General features: G+C 40.5%; 2 protein-coding genes across 4 annotated transcripts; both read right to left on the bottom strand.

Moving 5' to 3' along the window:
• Positions 1 to 449: 449 nt before the first annotated feature.
• Positions 450 to 10,378, bottom strand: si:ch211-136m16.8 (early endosome antigen 1). 3 transcript variants are annotated; one of them, XM_036545880.1, is made up of 10 exons: positions 10,008 to 10,378; positions 3,227 to 9,130; positions 2,731 to 2,941; positions 2,396 to 2,469; positions 2,035 to 2,155; positions 1,897 to 1,955; positions 1,689 to 1,776; positions 1,434 to 1,513; positions 1,236 to 1,330; positions 450 to 958 (listed from the first exon to the last, which is right to left on the bottom strand). In XM_036545880.1, exons 1-10 carry the CDS (start codon positions 10,062 to 10,064, stop codon positions 892 to 894), a joined length of 6,756 nt encoding a protein of 2,251 aa, XP_036401773.1. In that variant the 5' UTR covers positions 10,065 to 10,378; the 3' UTR covers positions 450 to 891. The 3 variants fall into 3 exon arrangements, with proteins under 3 accessions (XP_036401773.1, XP_036401782.1, XP_036401790.1); XM_036545889.1 differs by having other exon boundaries at positions 1,236 to 1,327; XM_036545897.1 differs by lacking the exons at positions 450 to 958; positions 1,236 to 1,330; positions 1,434 to 1,513; positions 1,689 to 1,776; positions 1,897 to 1,955 and having other exon boundaries at positions 2,108 to 2,123.
• Positions 10,379 to 11,980: 1,602 nt separating this feature from the next.
• On the bottom strand, positions 11,981 to 21,281 carry si:ch211-180a12.2. The gene is made up of 12 exons (XM_036536721.1): positions 21,257 to 21,281; positions 19,979 to 20,233; positions 19,213 to 19,487; positions 16,920 to 17,247; positions 16,649 to 16,759; positions 15,980 to 16,141; positions 15,526 to 15,756; positions 15,255 to 15,305; positions 14,058 to 14,315; positions 13,607 to 13,957; positions 12,763 to 13,032; positions 11,981 to 12,006 (listed from the first exon to the last, which is right to left on the bottom strand). The coding sequence occupies exons 1-12, from the start codon at positions 21,279 to 21,281 to the stop codon at positions 11,981 to 11,983; spliced, it is 2,343 nt and encodes a 780-aa protein (XP_036392614.1).
• Between the last annotated feature and the right edge of the window lie 388 nt (positions 21,282 to 21,669).

Below are 21,669 nucleotides of genomic sequence, written 5' to 3'. Positions count from 1 at the left end.
TTTATGACATTCATTGGTTTGACATTCCTATATTGCTGTTTTCTTGCCAGATGTTTCCAACCAGACCCAACCACCATTTATTTTGTGTATTCATTTACAGCCAAAAATTTTAAGTCGGTCAATCTTCCTTTAAAAAATATTCACTGATTTTAGAAGGGCACCATTTATAAAATAAAGATATTCAAAAAGAACTTTATTGGAAAAAAATTGCAAAATGTGTAACAGTATGCTAAAAGAAAAATCAAAATCTGTAACAGTCATCTGTCATACAGCATTTGCTGATTCCACTATTTAGGGCTCAGTTTATCCATGTAATATTTACTATTACATATATCACAAAATACATAAAATACATCACTTTATATAAACTATAAACACTAAAAAAAGAACTGAATTCCAATTAAAGAGCAAGAAGTTTAAAATAATTCTGATAAAAACAAGCTGTGGAACAGTAAACAAAAAGGAGAATATTGTATTCAAATTAGAAATAGTGCAAATGCAAGAAATAATACAATATATTGACAATGTATTAAAAAGTACAGTGTGGGAAGAATGTGTAATAAGAGGGGATGGTTACAAGTATTGCAGAAGCTATACAGTTCATTCCATCAAGTTCTTTGCATCTACTGTCATGATAGAGTGAGGGACTTCTGGGTTGTGCAACATAATAATCAATGATATTTAATATGATATTTATGTTTTTTTAAAGTTGGCTGCCTTACTAAATGTATAAATGGCCTCAGCATTCTAAATGACATATACCATTTACATGTAACAGATAAGATAGTAAGCATTGTAAGGTATCCTGTTTAAGGGTGCCAGCAGAGAAAATAAACCAGTTTAAAAAAAAATAAAATAAAATAAAAATTCCACAGATCCTTCTCAGTCTCACTACTCTTCTGTCTTCTCCAACTTGTTTTTAAGTTCTGCCATCACTGGATGGCTGCCTGCTCCAATTCTACATAGAGAGACAATGGGACAAAGAAAGTTAATATTCAAGCAACAGTTATCAGTAAGGTTTAGATTTCAAGTGATAGAACTGGTTACATTTAATAATAAGAATATAAAAGTAAGATGGAGAAAGAGATATTTTATGACAGATATTAACCAAATATTTTTTTCATGCCATACTATACAATTCTACATGAAGTAGAACTTGAACAAATCTTGTACTTGATAGGATCCCTGTACTGAAATAATTTCAGAATTGGTTCAAAAGTTGTTGTTTTTTTTACCCAGCTTTCCCTGGTGGTGTCCATTTGGGTTTGGTTTTGGTGAGCCTCTCCTGTGGACCCTTATCAGACACATTTTCTTCAACCTCTGATTTCTGCTGAACAAGACAATTAATGCTGCAGACTTCTGATCACAAAACTGACAACCACAATCATTCATAGTCATTGGCACAAAAGTGTGGTGTGTCTTTAAGACACTACCTGTGCACAGCCCTCTGTGTCTTCTCTAATCTTCACTCCCCTTTCTGTTTTTCTCAATACAGGAAATCCTGGACCAAAACCTGCAGAACAACATCACTGTCACACCACACCATGGGATAACACACGTTACTTTCTTTCATTTACAGGGAGATGGCATGTAATTTAATTTAAGTCTCATTGTTGTAACTGTTGTAACAGCAATGTAGTCAGCAACCACATAAAGCACTAATGGAGAGTGCCTTTTTTATCTCTCACCTGGCAGTTTGACAGCAGGAATTCCAACACCTTTGACAACGCCTGCTCCTTCTCTGTCACTATGAGAGGTCATGTTCTCTTCTGGTGTCTGCAGGAAGATGAAATCTACATCAGTCTTTTAGCTGACCTGCATAAAGTCAACAATTGGTTTCTGTCATGTATCGTTTCATTGAGTCTGATGGTTAGTAGCCTGCTGTCCCCTTCTTACCTCTCTCATTTTTATTCCTTTGCCTGTCTTCCTCAGCACTGGGAGCCCTGTGCTAAAAGCTGCACAAAAACATCAAGAACCTTAATACACAGTCCGATGATGTCACAATGATATAGAAATCTACTATGTAACACCTACCTGGCAGTTTCACTCCAATCGCCCCAATGCCACCCATTTTGACTCCAATCATGCCTCCTTTTTCACTTCTTGGCTCCTTGTTGACATCACTGACAGATGAGATTAATTCCTTGTCAGGGTTCTGGGCAAAATCAAAACAAAACAGGCACTGATACAAGGATGTGGCTATGTTAATTGATTTCCTCACTGTCATGCTCTCATTACAAAGCCTAGGTAGTCCAATTAAAAAGATTAGAAAGATCTGAAAGACATTTGAAAAGTTACTGCATTACAATATCAGTCAGTGAGTCAGTGAGCACAAGCCATGTACTTATTGGTTGATTAATGTCTGAGTAAAATAAAAGTCAGTCAGTGTGTTTACCTGTGCTGTGACATTCTCCCTCTCCTTCACTCCTCCTTGTGTCTTCTTCAGCACTGGAAGCCCACCACCTATACCTGTACAACAACGGCAGGAGAACATCTTAAGTGCTATTCTGTCTTTGTTTGCAAGTAATATGTTGCTTAAGATTGTGTCCTTAAAATGTACACAGTGATTAAGACAGCATGTGTTAATACCAACAGAACAGCTTTTTTTTCAAAAGCTCTTTTTTATCATTCCATTCTCTGACCTAGAAATGAACCAATTTACTCAGCTACTGTCATGGTCGTTGTTGGCAAATAGCGCACCCAGCTCTTCTTCCTCTCTACCGGACATACCTGGCAGTCTGATTCCTATCGTCCCGGCCCCTCCCACTTTTACCCCCACAGGCCCTATGTTGAGTTGTTCAGGCTGTGGTGTTGTTAAGGGTGTGGGGGATAGGGAGGGGATGTGGAGGAGAGTGCGGGGGTCCTTGGGTCGGCGAGTGAGGGGGTTCTTCAGGGCAATTCGTGACTTTTGAGCAGTGAAATCCAAAGAAGGTGTATCAAGCTGTGGAAATGAAACATAACAAGGGAATTCTCAACACTGACCCCCTCATCCAAGTAAATTGTTTAATTTAGAACAAGTTATTAAGGAATAAGCTCCATTAAAGTATTGCTTTAATTATCTATGATGAGAAAACCAATTTAATGGACTTTGTTTGATTAGTTATAATAACAGTAATCACAATTCCAATGCAGTTTATCGGTACCATGTAATAGTAATAAGAGATGTCTCTTCCCCTTCCAAAGAGTTACAAACTATTAAATAAGTTATAATACGTGTGATTCCTACCTGTTGGTAGAATTCTGTTTTTCCATCCACTTGTGTTGTTTGTTCATCCTCCCTGACTCCCACATTCTCCTTTGAAACATCAACTCTTCCCACATCAGTGTCTGTTTTGTCATAGAGTCCATCTTTGTTAATTTGCTCAACAGGTGTTTGTCCTTCCCTTACATTTTCACCTCCCTCGACCTCTATCTCTCTATCTATGCACTCCCTCATTTCATCAGTGTCTTTGTCCACATTTAGAACCTCACACTCTCTGTTTTCATTGCCTGTGATAGTCTTTTCCTCTATTTCCTCATGCATATCCAATTGTGCTTTAGTGGGCTCGCCCTCCTCACTGTCCACTTCTCTCTCCTTGACCTCATCATCTTTTCCCTTCATTTCTCCCTTTTCTTTCTCTCCTGCTGTTTCTCCTTCTAAATCATCATGTTGCTCCCTATTGACAGAAACTCTTCTCTCCTCTCCTGGCAGGGCTTCCATTCCTCCCCATACCTTGGTTTCTTCTCCACCAATATCCTCTAACTCTGTATCTTTTTCTACATTTTCCTCTTCCATCCCATCTGTCATAACCAGACCCTCTCTTTCCCCTTCTTTCACAGCCTCACCATCTCTCTCTTCATCCACCGATTCAGCTTCTATCTCCACTGTTACACCAACACCCCTTCCCACGTCTCCCTCCTCCATTACTGCTTCTTCTCTATTCTCTTGTTCCGCTTGTCTCTCATCTTCTTGTCCTTCTGCCACAAATTCACTAAACTGTCCCTCTTGCACTTCTGCCTCCACACACTTTCTTTCATCAACTACTTCTCTTCCCTGTCTCTCTGCAAGTTTTACTTTTTCTTGCTCTGTGTCCATACTCACTCCTTCATCCACTCCTCTGATTTCACCTTCCCTCCAATCTGCTTCTACTTGCTCTGTCTGAGCCAGTATAATTTCTCTCTCTATCTGTCCTCTACCCATCTCACATTCTATTGCTGCCCCCTTTGTTTCTTTTTCTTCAACCCCTGTTTCTCCCACTTCAACATCTTCTATTTTATCTTTCTCAAAGTAATCTCCATTTTCTTTTTCTTTACTACTTTCATTCACTTCTCTTTTGTTGACTTCATTTCTGTCAACATCTAGGATTCCCTCATCTACATCAATATACCATGTCGTCGCTACCTCTCTTTCATCTATATTTTTATCTGTCCCTGTTTCTGTTTGTCCTCTGTCTTCTTCCTTTGGCATATCTTCTCTCCTCTCATCTGCTTCTTCATACAGTCCATCTTTGTAAATTTGCTCAACAGGTGTTTGTCCTTCCCTTACATTTTCACCTCCCTCGACCTCTATCTCTCTATCTATGCACTCCCTCATTTCATCAGTGTCTTTGTCCACATTTAGAACCTCACACTCTATGTTTTCATTGCCTGCGATAGTCTTTTCCTCTATTTCCTCATGCATATCCCATTGTACTTTAGTGGGCTCGCCCTCCTCACTGTCCACTTCTCTCTCCTTGACCTCATATTCTTTTCCCTTCATTTCTCCCTTTTCTTTCTCTCCTGCTGTTTCTCCTTCTAAATCATCATGTTGCTCCCCATCGACAGAAACTCTTCTCTCCTCTCCTGGCAGGGCTTCCATTCCTCCCCATACCTTGGTTTCTTCTCCACCAATATCCTCTAACTCTGTATCTTTTTCTACATTTTCCTCTTCCATCCCATCTCTCATACCCAGACCCTCTCTTTCTGCCTGTTTTATAGCCTTGTCATCTCTCTCTTCATCCACCGATTCAGCTTCTATCTCCACTGTTACACCAACACCCCTTCCCACATCTCCCTCTTCCACTAGTGCTTCTTGTCTATCCTCTGGTTCCGCTTGTCTCTCATCTTCTTGTCCTTCTGCCACAAATTCACTAAACTGTCCCTCTTGCTCTTCTGCCTCCACACACTTTCTTTCATCAACTACTTCTCTTCCCTGTCTCTCTGCAAGTTTTACTTTTTCTTGCTCTGTGTCCATACTCACTCCTTCATCCACTCCTCTGATTTCACCTTCCCTCCAATCTGCTTCTACTTGCTCTGTCTGAGCCAGTATAATTTCTCTCTCTATCTGTCCTCTACCCATCTCACATTCTATTGCTGCCCCCTTTGTTTCTTTTTCTTCAACCTCTGTTTCTCCCACTTCAACATCTTCTATTTTATCTTTCTCAAAGTAATCTCCATTTTCTTTTTCTTTACTACTTTCATTCACTTCTCTTTTGTTGACTTCATTTCTGTCAACATCTAGGATTCCCTCATCTACATCAATATACCATGTCGTCGCTACCTCTCCTTCATCTATATTTTTATCTGTCCCTGTTTCTGTTTGTCCTCTGTCTTCTTCCTTTGGTATATCTTCTCTCCTCTCATCTGCTTCTTCATACAGTCCATCTTTGTTAATTTGCTCAACAGGTGTTTGTCCTTCCCTTACATTTTCACCTCCCTCGACCTCTATCTCTCTATCTATGCACTCCCTCATTTCATCAGTGTCTTTGTCCACATTTAGAACCTCACGCTCTCTGTTTTCATTGCCCGTGATAGTCTTTTCCTCTATTTCCTCATGCATATCCAATTGTGCTTTAGTGGGCTCGCCCTCCTCACTGTCCACTTCTCTCTCCTTGACCTCATCATCTTTTCCCTTCATTTCTCCCTTTTCTTTCTCTCCTGCTGTTTCTCCTTCTAAATCATCATGTTGCTCCCTATTGACAGAAACTCTTCTCTCCTCTCCTGGCAGGGCTTCCATTCCTCCCAATACCTTGGTTTCTTCTCCACCAATATCCTCTAACTCTGTATCTTTTTCTACATTTTCCTCTTCCATCCCATCTGTCATAACCAGACCCTCTCTTTCCCCTTCTTTCATAGCCTCACCATCTCTCTCTTCATCCACTGATTCAGCTTCTATCTCCACTGTTACACCAACACCCCTTCCCACGTCTCCCTCCTCCATTACTGCTTCTTCTCTATTCTCTTGTTCTGCTTGTCTCTCATCTTCTTGTCCTTCTGCCACAAGTTCACTAAACTGTCCCTCTTGCACTTCTACCTCCACACACTTTCTTTCATCAATTACTTCTCTTCCCTGTCTCTCTTCATTAAGTATTATGTTTACTTGATCTGTGTGTTCTTTCTCTCCTTTTTTAAAACCTTCATCCTCTTCTATGCCGCTAAACTCCTCTGTCTCTCCTTTTTGATATGCCTCTTTTACTTGTGCTTTAACGTCTTTTCCCCCTTCACTCTCCAACTCTCCTCTGATTTCATCTTCTCTCCAAATCGGTTCTACATCATCTCTTACACTTAGTAAAATTTCCCTCACTATCTGTCCTCCACCTACCTCACATTCTGTTGCTCTCCCCTTGATTTCACTTTCTTCAACCTCAGGTTCTTTCAGATCACTTTCAATTTCACCTTCATCCTTTCTTTCTTCCTTTTCTGTGCTACCTTGATTTAACTCTCTTATGCTTCTATCAGCCTCGCTAATTACCTCATCCTCCTTCACTCCAAATGTCCATATGTCCCTTTCATAGACTTCCTGCACTTTCATAGTTCCGTCTCCCCTCCCATCTATATTGTCCTTTGTCATGTTTTTCCCAATTTCTCTTCCATGCCCTCCTATTTCTCCATCTTGTCCTACTTTCAGACCCTGGTCTGTGTTCTCTCTTTGTGCAGCTATTACTTCATCTCTCCCTTCATGTGTATTGTGTACCACATTCTCTCTTTCCCATATCCCTCTGTCTTCCTGTACTTCTCCTATGTTTCCTTGGTCCCACTCTGTTACCTTTGACTCTACCACAACTTCTGATTCTTTATTCCAGTTTGTTTCCACTTTGATCTGTTTACATTTAGATTTTTCCTTTATATCATCTTCTGTTTTCTCCATTTCTTCAACCTCTCCCTCTGTTTTTTCATCATCTATTTGGTCTCCTGACTCCTCCTCTTTCATTGTCTTTTCCATCTTTGTGGCTGTCTCAATGTTTTCTGTCTTTAATTTCAACTCTGTTTCTCTTTCTACTTCATATTTCACATTGTTGCTCTTATCTGTTTCTACTCCCTCTTCTATTTCACCTTCTGTTAAAGTTGCTTTGATCTCCGTCCGTTTTACTCTCACATGTCCATTATGCTCTTCTCTGTCATCTACCTCTTCACCTCTCTCCTCTTCAAATCTATCTATTATTCCTCTGTCTTGTCTTCCTCCATGTACCTCTTCCTGTCCTCCAGGTAAGTCCTCTGTATCGTTATTACTTTGATCCTCTAATTCTGTCTCCTTTTTTGTCAGTTCTCCATCTCGCTTTTCTCTCAGTAATAAGACTCCTTCAATATCTGCATATCCTTCAATGTTTTCACTTGAGTGTAATGTCTTTGTTTTACATTCATCTTCATCTCTGCCTCTTACTTTAGTTTTTTTATCACTTCCATTTTCTTCTGTCTCTACACCCCCATCCTCTATTTCTCTGACACAAACTGCTACACCTTTCTTTTCATCCCACTGCTCCACTCTTTCTTCTCTATTATAAATCTCTTGTGCTCGGACAGTTTCCTCTCCTCCTTGGGCATCTAACCTTTCTACATGCGGTAGGTGCATTTTTCCACTTTCCACTACTGGTGCTGATTCTTTTTCATCATCCTTTCCTTCTTCAATACCTGATATTTCTCCCAATTGTCCTTCAAAGAACATTTTTTGTGTGTCATTGGTTTGTTTTTCTTCAGCTCCTTCTAACACCAGAAAACCTCTTTCAACACCTGCATCATTGTTCTCCACTGGTCCAGCTTTTTCAGAGACAGTTAATTCTATTCCCCTTTGAACTCTTTCTTTGTCTTCATCTAATATTTCACCTCCCCTTGGTTCCATTCCCCCCCCTTCACTTTCTCTCTGTCCCTTCCTTTTCTGTTCAACAATATCTGTATTCCTTACTTCTGTCTGCTCCTCCTTTAGTTCTTCTTTTACTTCACATGTTTCTCCTAAACTACCATGCCTTCCTGTCTCTGCAGATTTTTTGCTATCCTCTGTGTCCTCCATTCTCTCCATCTCAAATAGCACTTCCATTTCTTTTACCCCATCCACTCTTTTGGAGCTCATTTCCCTCTCTGCCCCCTCCTTGTCTATCCCTTTTCTATCCGATTTCTCTTCCTCATCCATCTCTTCTGTTATTTCTTTCTCTAATTCTTTCATGTCTTCACTTTTCACCTCTGTCCTTGCAATGAGATTCACTTCATCTGTCCTGATGAGGTCTTTGTGCTTTCCTTCTGTTTTTCTTTCTCTTTCCTTGTCCTTTGGTTCATGTTCTGCCTTTCCATCTTCACCAGGACACAACCTCCCAGGTACTTTTTGTTCTCCTCGTTCCGCCTTTCTCTTGCCCTCATAACAGTCCTGCTCATTTTTTTCCCATTCTCTCCAACCACCTCTTTCTTTCTTTGGAGTGGTCTGCTGAGAAATCGGCTCTGTTATTCCCTCTTGTCTCTCAATGTCTTTCTTATTTCTTTCATCAGTGAAAAGATGACTGGTGGTTTCATTTTGTCTTTGGTCTGTTGGTCCTGTTCTAACATCTTGTCCTTCCTCTATAACACTGTCTGTGTCTACTCCTTTGAAGTACTTAACTGTGAATTGCTGAGTTGACCTGTTTGTCGTTGTGACTGTAGAGGTCTTGCACTGTTCCCAGGCAACTGCATGTCTATACCCACTGTCCGCTCCACTCCGCAAGTGTCCACTCCCTCTGTCTGTTTCTCTCTCTTCTTTATCCTCCCCCTCCTGATTAACCCTTTCCTCTCTGCCAGTCTGTCCTTCTTTCCACAACTTTGTCTCAGTGCTTGTCGAGACTGTGTCTTCTGGCTCTGGGTCTATGTTCTCATTTCCTGTGGTCTCAGGCTCTGCTCTTAAATATCTTGCAATGACTCCCGTGACATAGCTCTGTGTGAGTGAGAATGTGTGTGAGAGAGAGAAAACAAAATTTATTGGGAAATGTTTTGCTTCTATCAATTACTTTTGACTAAAGCAATTACAAAACATACATATCAATGTCTTATGCTTTTAATATACAGGGCATACTTTTTTATTTAACTATACTATATACTGTATTTAACAATCCATATATATATATGGACTGTTACACAAAACCATACATACATTAACACGGATCTCTTGCCTCTTGCTCAATTAAAAACCACAAGCAAAACAGGAATCTGAGTTTCAGTGAACATGTTGGCTATCTAGCCTTACAAAAGACATGCATGCTAGTAATTATTTTAAAAACTCAGCAATACAAACTACTGTGTAATGTATATGATCCTCAAAAATAAATATTCACCTGAAAAATGATAATTACATTCAGTAAATATAAAGTTGTAATTATGCCATTTGCAATGGATGCAAATAAATATAAATGCATGTTTACAACATTGGCAGAATTAGTACACTGCACAGTGGAATGATTAAAAATAATATGCATTGTAAAAAGTGTAAATGGTATCTACATGCTCCACATGTTCACACACAAGTGTGTATGCACACACACATTCACAGACACATACAGTTGCATGTGTCTTCAACCTAGCCAGGCTAGGTAAAAGGTAACAGTAGTACTTACACTACGATCATTACTGTAATTAATATTTACATTTAGTTATAATAATCTTTTGTTTTTAAAACAGCAGTTACAACTACTACGAGAGAGTAACTATCAGTTACTATCAGAGTATCAGCATTCAGTTACTAAAACTTACCAGTACTTATGAAAATTCCATGAGCTCTAACAATAGGCTACAAGACCAGAAATGAAAAGACTCACCAAAATTGTCCAAATCGTCTGTCCAACACGCGTTAAAGGGCTGGGTGAAGGATCCATCTCAGTCAGAATCTTTGACACTGTCAGGGCAGGGCGGTTACAGATATCGATGGGAGCACGGAACGTTAGCTTACAGGATGGTGTTTCTCTCCATCATACATCGAAGTGAAGCGTCTTGTAAAGCCTCTTAACGTTCAAGAACATCATCGACAGAGAAAAAAGCAACGACGCCAACTGTTACAACTGTCGAAAGAGTTAATACGATAAAGTTTAACTAATGTCCGTCCACGTTATCCTCCGTATTTGATACACAGCTAACACAGAAAACTTTTTTGTGCAGGTGTCAGCGCATGATTTAAACACCCCATGCAACGTCCATGAATTCTTAAACTGGCCAGTTCCTGGTATCGAAGTGTCCGGTTTTATTAAGATGAGGAAGAGACACACACACAGGTTGGTGGGAGGGTTGAGATGTGCCACAGATGAAGTTAGTAGTATTGTGTGTAGTTGAATGCTTTTCTGCATCGCTTTGAGAAGAAAAGTGTGGTTACGTAGGTTCTGTATGAAATGGTCATATTTTAATAAACATTGATAACTTTGAGTGTGAAATGCTATATCGAAGGAAGGGCACTTTTAAATTTGCGTGTATGGTTGTTACATTAAACCTAATTTCATGAAGTTGATCCTTGCTTCTGCCTTTCGTCACGTTTCGAATTGCGTTTTACCGGAAAACGCCACAGTCCCAGCTTCCTCATAAAGATAAACTTCTGCTAGCTCTACTGAACAGCTACAAAAAGACACCCCCATAGCAGACTTTCAGTGAATGTGACTGTAGGTACAGATTTTTATAGTCTTTCAGTTTCTAGCCTCCTGTAACACTGATAACCATAATATTATTATTTGTGTTTCCTGTTTAAAATTTAGTGACCTTCCTGTTCAGTACCTACTGTGTGAATATATATCTCCATTTATGGCCCTGCTGAGATCTTTCTCTGTCTCTTTAACCTCACCCATTGCTCCCCCCTCTAAAGAGTTTAACACAGGATATTAGTACATACAGAGCAGCGCTGACTCACAAAAAAAGAACCAGCTGAGAAAGCCACTAAACCCTCTTGAAGCACACAAGCTTGACTAGGCTTTAACGCTTTTCCATTGGTCGCTGTATACAATTTGGGCCCTCACAGGTCTGGCAAGTGTTTGCAAGAACAACATGATGCTGACATGATGAGTGCATTACTGGACAAAGGGACACAACACTGTGCACAGCATGTGGATAATATGTGGCAAAAAGGCAGGCAGATCCAGGTTACTGACAGAATATGAGTTGTTGTGTGAGTGAATGTATTGGTTCTGCTTCTTGTCTCTGTGGTGAACAAGGGAACAGAGAAGAGGTCTTTCGCATGAAGCCAACAGTAGTCAGTTCTGTTAGACATAATGCATAGAGAAACAACCACATACTGCCCACTTACAAATCAACACACACACGCACACACACACACACACACACACACACACACACACACACACACACACACACAGGTTCTTCACAAAGTGTATGCAGACACATTCAGTTTGGGAGTGAGTACAAAAGTAGACAATGTATGGAGTCACTTGTATCAGCAAAAATTACTATAAAATTGAAGAACAAACTACATTATAGGTTTAATGACATTTACTGTGAAAAAAAAGTCTTGTGGGAAACAAAGTGAATGTTTGGTGATTATGATACAGACATTTGTATAAAATCAATAAGAGAAATTACTACGGATATCACAACTTTAATGCCTTTAAGTTCATTTTCTAGAAAATAAGACTATTGATAAATAAATAAATACAAGTCTCCAAAGGCTTAAGGAAATTCAAGTGGTAAATGCTGATTTTGATCAGGACCAGGAGCACAGTGTGAGACACAGTGCAGATGAAGAAATTTTTAAATAAAGTGTTTTTAGGTCGGAAGGGTAGTTGTTGATGTAGAATCATAATGATAATTCCTCCTCAGGTTCTGAAAGGAAAAAAAAAATGCCTTAAAGATGGTCAGAGAAACTCACATGCAGATGCACATACAGCAAAGTACAGTTATAGTCACAGCCTGGAATATAACCCACCATAGTGCAAGCCATACAATGCAGCATTTATTTATAGAGACACATGACAATTGAGAAGTTCCACATTTAATGTACAAGCATTCATCTTTGTAGTATTACTTTAATATTTAATAGTACATTACCTATCCACATCCGACATGCAGGCAGAGAAAGCGCTGGGTGAGTGATCTCCACACTCACTCTTAGTTGCTCTCTGTTCTCTCCTTTATTCCCCTTTCTCACGTTCACTGTGTTTATTGGTGGAAGGACGCTCCCTTTCCCCTGCTCTTTTTCTTTCTCTCTCTCTTCAGTCTCTCCTCCTTTCATCCCTGTTTGTTTTACTCCTGTTATTCCAGAGCATTTTTGCTCTGCTGTCATCTCTCCATCCTGTGTTTCTTCTACAATGTCCATTGCTTCTGTTCCATGATCTGCCATAGCATCCTCTGTCTCTACATGAAAAATATGATCATTGGTATATTATTAGTCTGTTATTATGGTTGCAGCATAACAATACAGGGCCTATATCCATTCATTAATAAACTGAGCCACAATGAGACTTGGTCAGGGTATGACTGAGAAAAAAGCAACTAGTACATTTGCCTGTGCTTCAGCTGCATTAGCAGTAGATCTAATGATGATGAATAGCATTGCGTTGAACAGGAACAGCCACTCACTGTGCACGTGTCCATTCCTCTGGGTGTGTACGTGTCTGTCGGTGTTTACTCTCCCTGTAAATGTCTGTACGGCACACATGCTCCTCAGCTCCAGGCTGCCGTCTTCCCCTTCTACCTCTCTCTCCTTGGAGATGAGGGGGGAAAGAGTGGCTCCTCCTGCCACCCACAGCAGTTTGGCCCTGGGATGACCCCCCGACAAAGTGAGAGAAAACACTCCAATTCCTCCCTTCTTCCATTGTACAGATATAGAGGAGGGGATGGAGGGAGCAGCTGAGGGAGGGCAGGGAGGTAGAGAGATGGAATTAACATTTATGGCAGCTGGTCAAACAAGATAACAGATGAAATGAAATAACATTCAAATATAATATTGATTTTTAAATAGCCTCTTCACTTCTCTGCACTTACTGTGCTTTTGGTGACCTGACTTGACTTGTCATGCCAACAAAAAGACAAGAACTGAACAAAGCTGAATGCATGTTACATATCCAATTGACCCATTGCTAGATTGAATGCAGGCTAATAGGGATTAGAAATCCAAGTCTTTACACTGCCTTAAGTTAACTATGTTAACTTAGGATAGCACAAGTTAACTTGTGGTATGGCTTGAATAGTGTTATGCTCACACTCCCTGGTCTGGGAGTGTGTTAGCCTGGTCTGACACTGTTTCTTATTCAGCTTTAATGGATACACTTCTGTTGTCTTGTGCTGGAAGTCACTCTGGATAAGAGCGTCTGCTGAATGAATGTAATGTAATGTAATGTTCAACTAAAGGATGTATTAAATATTCCTGAATTAGGCACTAACTAATATGTTCCTGCAGTGCTTTCACAAAGGTGATGATTACCTGAGTGGTTGTCCTGCCAGTGTCTCTCAATAGGCTCCTGCAGTGAGCAGTGCATCACCCTGCATACAATCCTTGTCTTTTTCTCTTCCCCATCTCCTTCACTCCTTCCCTTCCTCAGAGTGGCAGTTGCTCGGAAGGCACTGGGATGGGTCAGCGCGGGCCCCCAGATGTCTGCACCTTCCGTGATTTCCTCCTCACTCTCTCCCTCTGTCACTCTCCACCAGGAAACTGAGATTTCAGGTGGATAGAACCTTGTGATCTCACAGCCCAGTGTCAATGGGTTTTCAGGGGAGAAAGTGGATGCAGCCGAGCAGGAAGTTATTTCAGACACATGAGGCCTCTTTATGAATCCTGCAAAGAACAAATGTAAGCCCAATAAAACCCAACTGAAAATAAAAGTCGCATTTCTATTTCCATTCCTTTGCCTTTACTGCCTCTCTTTCTTACCTACCTCTGGTCTCTCGTGTGATTGGCTGTTTGAGGGCCATGTGGTGCACTGTCACCCACACTTTGGTCTCCCCTCTCTCAAGCTCAGCACGAGGCAGTTTGCACTGGCTGACTGCTGAGAAGAAGCCTTGGGCATCAGGCCGGGGGGCAGAGAGAGGCGGTGGGGGTGCCACAGGGCTAAGTTCCCCCCCCTGACAAAACCAGCGGAAAGTGATGATATCAGGGTGGAATCGAGAAGCCTGGGCAGTAAGAGTGACGATACCTGTGGAAAAAGGTGGGGGGTTTGGAGGTTATAAACATGCCCGCTGCACCTACTGTAATTTTTACTCATGCAGCAAAATATAACCTAGCTCGGATGACTATTCTTCCCTTTCTTTAATATCAATATTGTTATATACAGAATGTCCTCAAAGTGCACTCTCAGCATATATCATCCTTCTGCTGTTAGATTTGTGACTGGTGTCCCTTTTAAAGAATAAAGATTGCACTGATGCATATTAAGTAATTTGCCACCTTTGTACATAAGAAGCCTTGGATTAATTTGATTTTGTTCATTTTTACATTTACATTTACATTTTACATTTACATTTATTCATTTAGCATTTTAGATTTGTGTTGGGTAAACATCCTTTTATTTTCAAGAATTGTTAGATGTTATCCTCAGCCCTTGCAATTTGAGATCAAGTGACCTTATTACACTGGTGATTCCCAAGGTCCATACATTTTATTTTTAACAGTTTGCAGCAGCTAGAAGCTGGAGTGAGCTATGATGGAGACTAAAACTGTCATTTTACATTTGTTACTGTTTTTGTGCACAAGGTCAAAGCTCTATTTACCAACATGTGCCTGTTGATCTGTGCTGTGTATTTGTATCCAATTGTCTGATGTCTTTGTACTTTCTCTGTTGCCAGCCACTTGGTCAGGTTGTTATCAAAACTAAGAATTGTTTCTCTGTTAACTTCTCTGGCTAAATAAGAGTTAAATTAATCCAAAGAAATAAGCATTACAACAAATTAATGCTGACTCTATATGCATTGCTGCATATTCATGTCAGTTAGAAACAAATTGCTTTGTCACACATTCATTTGCAAAACTTCATTTATGAGTTGCTCAAAAAGCTCAACTCTATGTCACTGCTCTAACAAAACCAGGCTGATAGAGAGTATCTGTCACCGAATTTTTAGGGAAAGGAGACACATACCTGAGCCATCAGCTGGCTCTGAGAGCTGAATCTCAGATACTTCAGGGGCAGCTGAAAAACAGAGAAAGGGTTAATACAGAATATGAATGGAGGTAGATAAGCAAGACAAGCAGACAAGAAAATAAGAAAAGATGACCATAAGAACCATGACTGAAAAAGACGGATGTAACGTGGAAATGAAAAAAAAAAAGAAATTAAGACAATAGAAACATGATTAACAACCAAGAAAGAACACAAGGAAAGTGAAAGAAAAAAAAGATGAAGTCTTTACCCAATAGAGTGAACTTGTCTGACACTCTCTCCACCACAACTTTGTCCTTCCCCTTGTATGAGATCTGGCATTTGAACACAGCCCCCTTGTGGATGGAAAGGTGAGGGATGAAAGTCAGGGAGGTGAGTAGCTGTTGCGTGCTGCCATTTCCTGACTGAAGGGGGCGTTGTGTGTGCAACTTGTAATATCCAACTTCGCCACCCGGGGGGAGCAGAGGGCCCTTCTCAGTAACTAATAGGAGGAAAAGGAGAGGTAGTAACTTAGATTCTAGATGGACTAGAGATGGATTATAAATGTATGAGTAACAGAATTTCGTTTATTAGGAATGACTTTAATAGTAGAGAAACATTAATAAATGATGATGATAATAATAGCAGTAATGTTGACAATTTGGTAAATTTCCAAAAATAAACCAGTACATATTATGAGTGTGAATGGTGTTATTGTTTCATACCTGCATGGGAGGTGTCTGAGATGGGAGTGTCATTAAGGAACCAAGCAGTCTGCACTCTGTCCACCCTTCTGCCCTCCACACTCACAGTTACCCTGCCTTTCTGACCCACAATCACCCGGGGGGGCAGGATCACACCAGACACACTCAGGGACTTGAGCTTCTCTGAACAGAGAGAGAGATTGGCTGGTATAGAACCTGCATCCAAATTTAATGTACACTATAATACAGCAGGTCACTATATTATACATTATTAAACTATCTAGGTGTTGGATTTGCACAGGAGGGAACATGTGTTTAAGTGATTTTTTATATTGATTCATAAAGCAGTAGTTATTGCAGATGAGGTGCCTGTTTTAAAGATAATTTTTCACAGATCTCAGCTAGTGTTTTGGAATAAATTAAATGGTAGTAGTGCAATTAGTAAGTGTTTCAGCATAATTGACTGCTTGCTGGGACATTTGTTGAATGTAGCCAGTTTAAAAAGGCATTAAAGACATGTATGGAAAAATCATGGATGTAAGTGATGTACATGGATAGATGAACACTAAAGCATCATACGCACAAATTAATGCAGAAGACACATTTAAACAGATTCAAACCCTGCAGACAATTGTGTCTTGTGACTCATCTACCTAACTTGTATTAAGACTGGGGCCAGAGAGCACTCACCATCCCTCCTCCTCCAGGAGAACCCAAAGCACAGCAGGAAGACCAGAACAAGAGAGATAATCATGAGAGCTACTGACGCCTTGGCTGACTTGGTCAGAACTGTCTCCTCCACTGAGAGAGATAGGGAGAGACGGAGGGGAGTTTAGTAACTTTTTTTCTGGTTATGGCATGCATCTGTTCATGGAAATTGCACACAATAACACAATAAATGTAATCAGACACAAAAAATGCAGACGTTAACAATAAAAATACAAAGCTACTCATTTGGTACCAATTGAATCAGTGATAGAGAGATCCAGAGTAGCAGAGACTGGGTCAGTGACAGCAGGCTGTTGGACCACACACTGGACCTCCCCGGACCTCTTCCTCTCCTCCACGCTCAGAGTACGAAAATGTCTGGTCTTGAAAGAGCCGTCAAGGCCAGGCTGGATCAGAGGAGGATCAGGCAGAATCGAGCCATTTTGGAGCCAGGAGACAGAGATTTCCCTGGGGTAGAATCCACTGATGTCGCAGGAGAGGGTGAGAGGGGAGGCCGGAGATGAGTTGTGGATGGTGGAGAGAGTGACCGTGGGGAGCTCTGAGAGGGAGAGAGAGAGAGGCTAATGAATGTATGGATCCCATCTTGCCCTTGTTTCTGTGGAGACTTCAGATAACAATAAATGAAGGAGTCCTTTGAGATGCCTTCACCACACATGCTCTCACAGTAAAAAGAATTACTCACCATATCTGGAAGCACCTAAATATCATGAACTGTGCTGTTTGACCAGCCCTAGACAGAGCAATTGATTTGAAGGCTTTCCTTATATTAGGGTAGCCAGATTTAAGACAAGACAACAAACTTAAACCACTTGTCACTTTACTGACAATGTGAATAAATAATGTGAGATAGAGAGGTATTCATTACAGTAAACAAATTTTAATTAAATTGTGAAAATATTGGAAACCAAACTACAGTGAATTTATATGAACAAAAGGATGTCCAGACCTTTGTCGACAGTATGTGGTCATAAATGTGTGAGGTGTAAAGTCATTAAAATGCAAGAATTCAAGAAATATTTGTTATATGTGTGGTATCATAATCAACTTTTACCATGCCTAAAAATTAGTCTTAGCAAGAGGGTTAGTTTAGGTATTTGAGCAACAAAAACCTCACAAAGCATTGCAGAAATGACAAAAATCCCTAGTCAAATAAACATTGAGATTGGAAAGTCATAACCTACAATCATTTTTGCAGACGTTCATTGTGCTGAGTGCAAGTGGTGAGTGCTATAACATTTGACTTCTTTGATTTTTTTTCACTTGGTATACAAATATAAGTGTACAAATTTTTCTGTTTTAGTATAATTATTTTTAGCTGCTGGTATACTGTGGTCAGATCCAAGCCATGCAGTCAGGAAAGCAAGGAAAAAACAAAAGCAAGTGTAATCCATTTGGAAACAGAGGGGTAATACTGAAAGAAAAGGGTTAATTTTCCTTTGAAAATGTTTGTTTTATTTTAACTTTGTGCACTCTCTTGCACTTTGGCTTAATCATAATGGTCAGGTCGGTTCCTCTTTTGTGATTTATCATGTATCAGGTTGTATCATGTATCCCTCTGTTACAAGTTGATCTGTAAGATTATTGATTGTACAGTTTACTGCATAAATTTGTTTTTGGGTCACTGTCTGGTTTTTGGGATTCTTGTCTGCTATGCATTTGAGTTTGAAGTGTCTACAGCTAAGGAAAAAGCAGGCAGAGAAAGTGAGGTGTAGGAGTTTTTCTTAGCAGAGTTCATAGGAAAAACCATTTGTTAAACCTGCTGGTGGGTTGGCATCACAGAAAGTTCTTGCCGTGAAACTCTTTCCTGAGGAGGAATGGTTTTGTTGCAGCAGAAGACTCTGGCCTTTTGTAACACAAACTTTTACTTTCTGAAGCCAGGGTTTTTCCACCTCTGCATTGCTGGAGGATGCCGGTGCCATTTTCTAACATGAAGCAAGGCCACTACCATCATACTCGACTTCCAGCCTCCAGCCTTGATCTCTGAAATTCTCACAGGTGAGTGTGAGCCCTCACACAATGAAAAAGTGAGCTCAAGTTTTTTGTCTTCCAGTGGAAGACGGACTTTTTTGTTTTCATTGAATGTGTTTTTTCAGAGGAGGGGGAATTTTCAAATAAGTAAACTGACATTTGCCATAACATTACCTGTGGTTCTGCAGTGATTTGTGTCTATTTAAGAATGTCTGGGGGCTCGAGTCAGATTTCATTTTAGTAGCATTAGCCTACCTAATGAGTCACACTTTACAACAGAGTAGCTAAAGCAGCCAAATCACGATCTCCATTACTGGACCTGGCCTCGTGTTATTTATAGGGAAAAGAGTTGTTGCTTTCTGCTTGACTGTCCGACCCAGATTAATTCAGTACTAGTCAAAATCTGTTCTCTGCTGGCTCAAAGATTGGCTGAGAGACAGGTGTCACACAAACATAAAAGGAGAAACAGGGAAAAAAAGGTAAAATTAAAACAGGAGAGAAGGAGAAAATGGTGGGTAATGACACTCACGGGTAAAGCTAAGAGGGAACTCCAGGACCAGAGGCTCCTTCAGGGCTGTGTGATTCACCACGCAGCTGTAGTTAACGCCCCTGTCCTGGGCAGTGGCAGTGAGAGCCAGGCTGCTCACGGCCCAGAAATAGCCATCGCTGGTGCGGTTGACTGCCCTGAATGGCCGTGGCCGTCTCACCACCTCTCCTCCTCTCATCCAAGAGAAGTAGATCAGAGGAGGCGTGAACCCCTCTGCCCGACACTTTATCACACTCTCCCTGTTCAGAACCACCACTGAAGAGGGGATAGTGAGAGAGGGTGGAGCTGAAAGAGAGAGGGAGAGTGAGGAAAACAGCTCATGGTGTGTTACGGGTAATGGTAGGGTGCATTTGGCGATCATTGTAAGCATTGTGCTCAGGGTGCACAGCTAAAATGAAATAATGAAGGGAATGACTAATGCATAACCATTTGTACAAAGTTGTCATAAATGGGTCAGCATTCTTGCAGCTGTTATGTCATAATGGCTAAAGTGCTCCACTGTTTGACTTTTTCCATTGTAAACACTGTTTTCTGGGTCAAGAAAGGCCTCCATTGCCTGATGACAAAGTGACATGTTGATTGCAAAAGACCTGCAGAGTAAATGTTGATGTGCCCCTGGCTCCAATATTACATCCACATTCCCTATCCTCCCAAAACAATAAAGGCCTCCCTGTAATGATCTTCAGTATTCTCACACATTTGTCCTGCTAACCTTTGATGTTTCAGTCTAAAATCCACCAAAACCATCATCATCTTTACACTGCTTCAAGACTTACCTATAATGGTGATTGTCACATTGGCAGAGTACAGCTCAGTGTTGTTGAAGCTGACATTGCACACATACTCCCCCTGGTGGCTGAGTGAGGTATTATGCACTGTAAGTGAGAAGGTCCCATTGGCAAACGCACTTGGATCCAAACTAAAACCTTCCTCTGTGTAGGTACCATTTGTCCCAGACAGAGCTGTAACTATCCCATTGTGGATCCAGCTGACCTCCAAGAGTGAAGAGTTCACCTCTGGCTCTTCTTTCCCTTCCCCAGAGAGAGAAAGAGAGGTAGAGCAAGGTAGAACTGTAGAGTGATGCGGGTGGGCCCAGACTTCTGTCGGGGAAACTGACAGAGAGAGAAGTGAGGTTAATACAGTAGAGACTGACTTTTATAACTGCACCTTCATATTATGGTGTCTAAGAGAACCATAATTTCACATTCATGTTTATAATGTAATAGAGAATGTTACCAAATGACACACCAACTGAATGGATAAAACAACACATTGACAATGCTTTCTCTGAAACACTGGACTTTCCTTCCTTTTTCTGTCTCCATTTCTCTCTATAGTGAAAGGCAAAATGCCACGGCGATAGTAATCAAAGTCAAAAAAGTTGTGAAACAATGAAATACACTCCTCTATCACGTCACCCACACTGAAAGGTTTTCACTGCACCTGAGAAAATACAGCATACGTTTCCTTACTGGAAAAGAGTACACTAAAGCATCTGTCAGAAAGGGGGTGATGATTACGAAAAAGGGAAGCAGAAAGAGAGAAAATAAGGGGAAGGTCCACTAATTTTTCCATTAGTAGGTGTCCTCACTCCTCACTTCAGATCTGACAGCATATCAGTCTTAGAAATGTCAGGAAAAAATCTGCAACATTGTGCTGTGTAAATATTTGGGTCTAGAGAAAATGTGCATCTATGGGAAAAAAAATTTGATCCTATTCAGATGGCTTAATCAATAACTAGAACAATAAATATTTGCCACTTGGTATAAAGGCAGTGAAATATTTTACACCTGATTACAGGACAAAGTGTTTATATTGCCGCTATCAATCAGAGTGATGGATGAAGTGACATGGAGAGAGGGGGAAAGAGAGGAATAGGGAAGAAAGAGTTTAACAGAACACCCTGTTCAATGGTTTCTGAAAGAGGACATCTTGCACTCAGAGAAACAGACAAAACTGTCGACACATGGGTGATATAACCTGACTGCCAGTGTAGAGGACCCTGGGATTTCCCCACAACAGGGCAATCCAGGGGCCCTCATCAAGTCCTTCACCTCTGAACTCTGAAACCAAAGCCATCGGCAAACACTACCAGAAAGATGCTAAGCCCAAATGGAGGCAAGACAAGACTAGACAATACCCTACAGACTATCTTAATATTTTTCACATTCAAAAAATTGAAATCCAAAATATATATGAATATTGTCATGAATTCATAATTTAATTCAAAATACCTGCCACAAAATGCTTATTTTGGGCTAAATCTTTAACAAGTACTTTATTGTTTGCCGACAGCAGCATAATAAACCACAAATTGTAGGAATAAGCAACAATACAACAGTGTCATCAATACATTCTCATGCCAAGAATGTATACATAGAATTCAGTCAGTGCCACTATGTACAATAAATACCACATTACTGTGTCACACACCTCACATTTACAGCTACATTTCAAGATTCCGCGA

The sequence above is a fragment of the Megalops cyprinoides genome, chromosome 1, assembly GCF_013368585.1.
Source record: "Megalops cyprinoides isolate fMegCyp1 chromosome 1, fMegCyp1.pri, whole genome shotgun sequence".
Classification (NCBI taxonomy): Eukaryota; Metazoa; Chordata; class Actinopteri; order Elopiformes; family Megalopidae; genus Megalops; species Megalops cyprinoides.
The sequence above is the reverse complement of the archived record's forward strand: the minus strand, read 5'-3'. Positions and strand labels throughout refer to the sequence as shown.

Bases quoted from the DNA above. Each gene is read 5' to 3' on its own strand.
- si:ch211-136m16.8 (XM_036545880.1), bottom strand. From the start codon at position 10,064: ATGGATCCTTCACCCAGCCCTTTAACGCGTGTTGGACAGACGATTTGG. The intron at 2,470-2,730 runs GTATGTCCGGTA...GTTGTTGTACAG, and splicing joins GATAGGAATCAGACTGCCAG to GTATAGGTGGTGGGCTTCCA. The intron at 1,777-1,896 runs GTAAGAAGGGGA...ATCTTCCTGCAG, and splicing joins AAGGAATAAAAATGAGAGAG to ACACCAGAAGAGAACATGAC.
- si:ch211-180a12.2 (XM_036536721.1), bottom strand. From the start codon at position 21,281: ATGGCTTTGGTTTCAGAGTTCAGAG. The intron at 16,760-16,919 runs GTACCAAATGAG...TATCTCTCTCAG, and splicing joins CTCTATCACTGATTCAATTG to TGGAGGAGACAGTTCTGACC. The intron at 13,033-13,606 runs GTAATCATCACC...GCCCTCCCTCAG, and splicing joins CTGGCAGGACAACCACTCAG to CTGCTCCCTCCATCCCCTCC.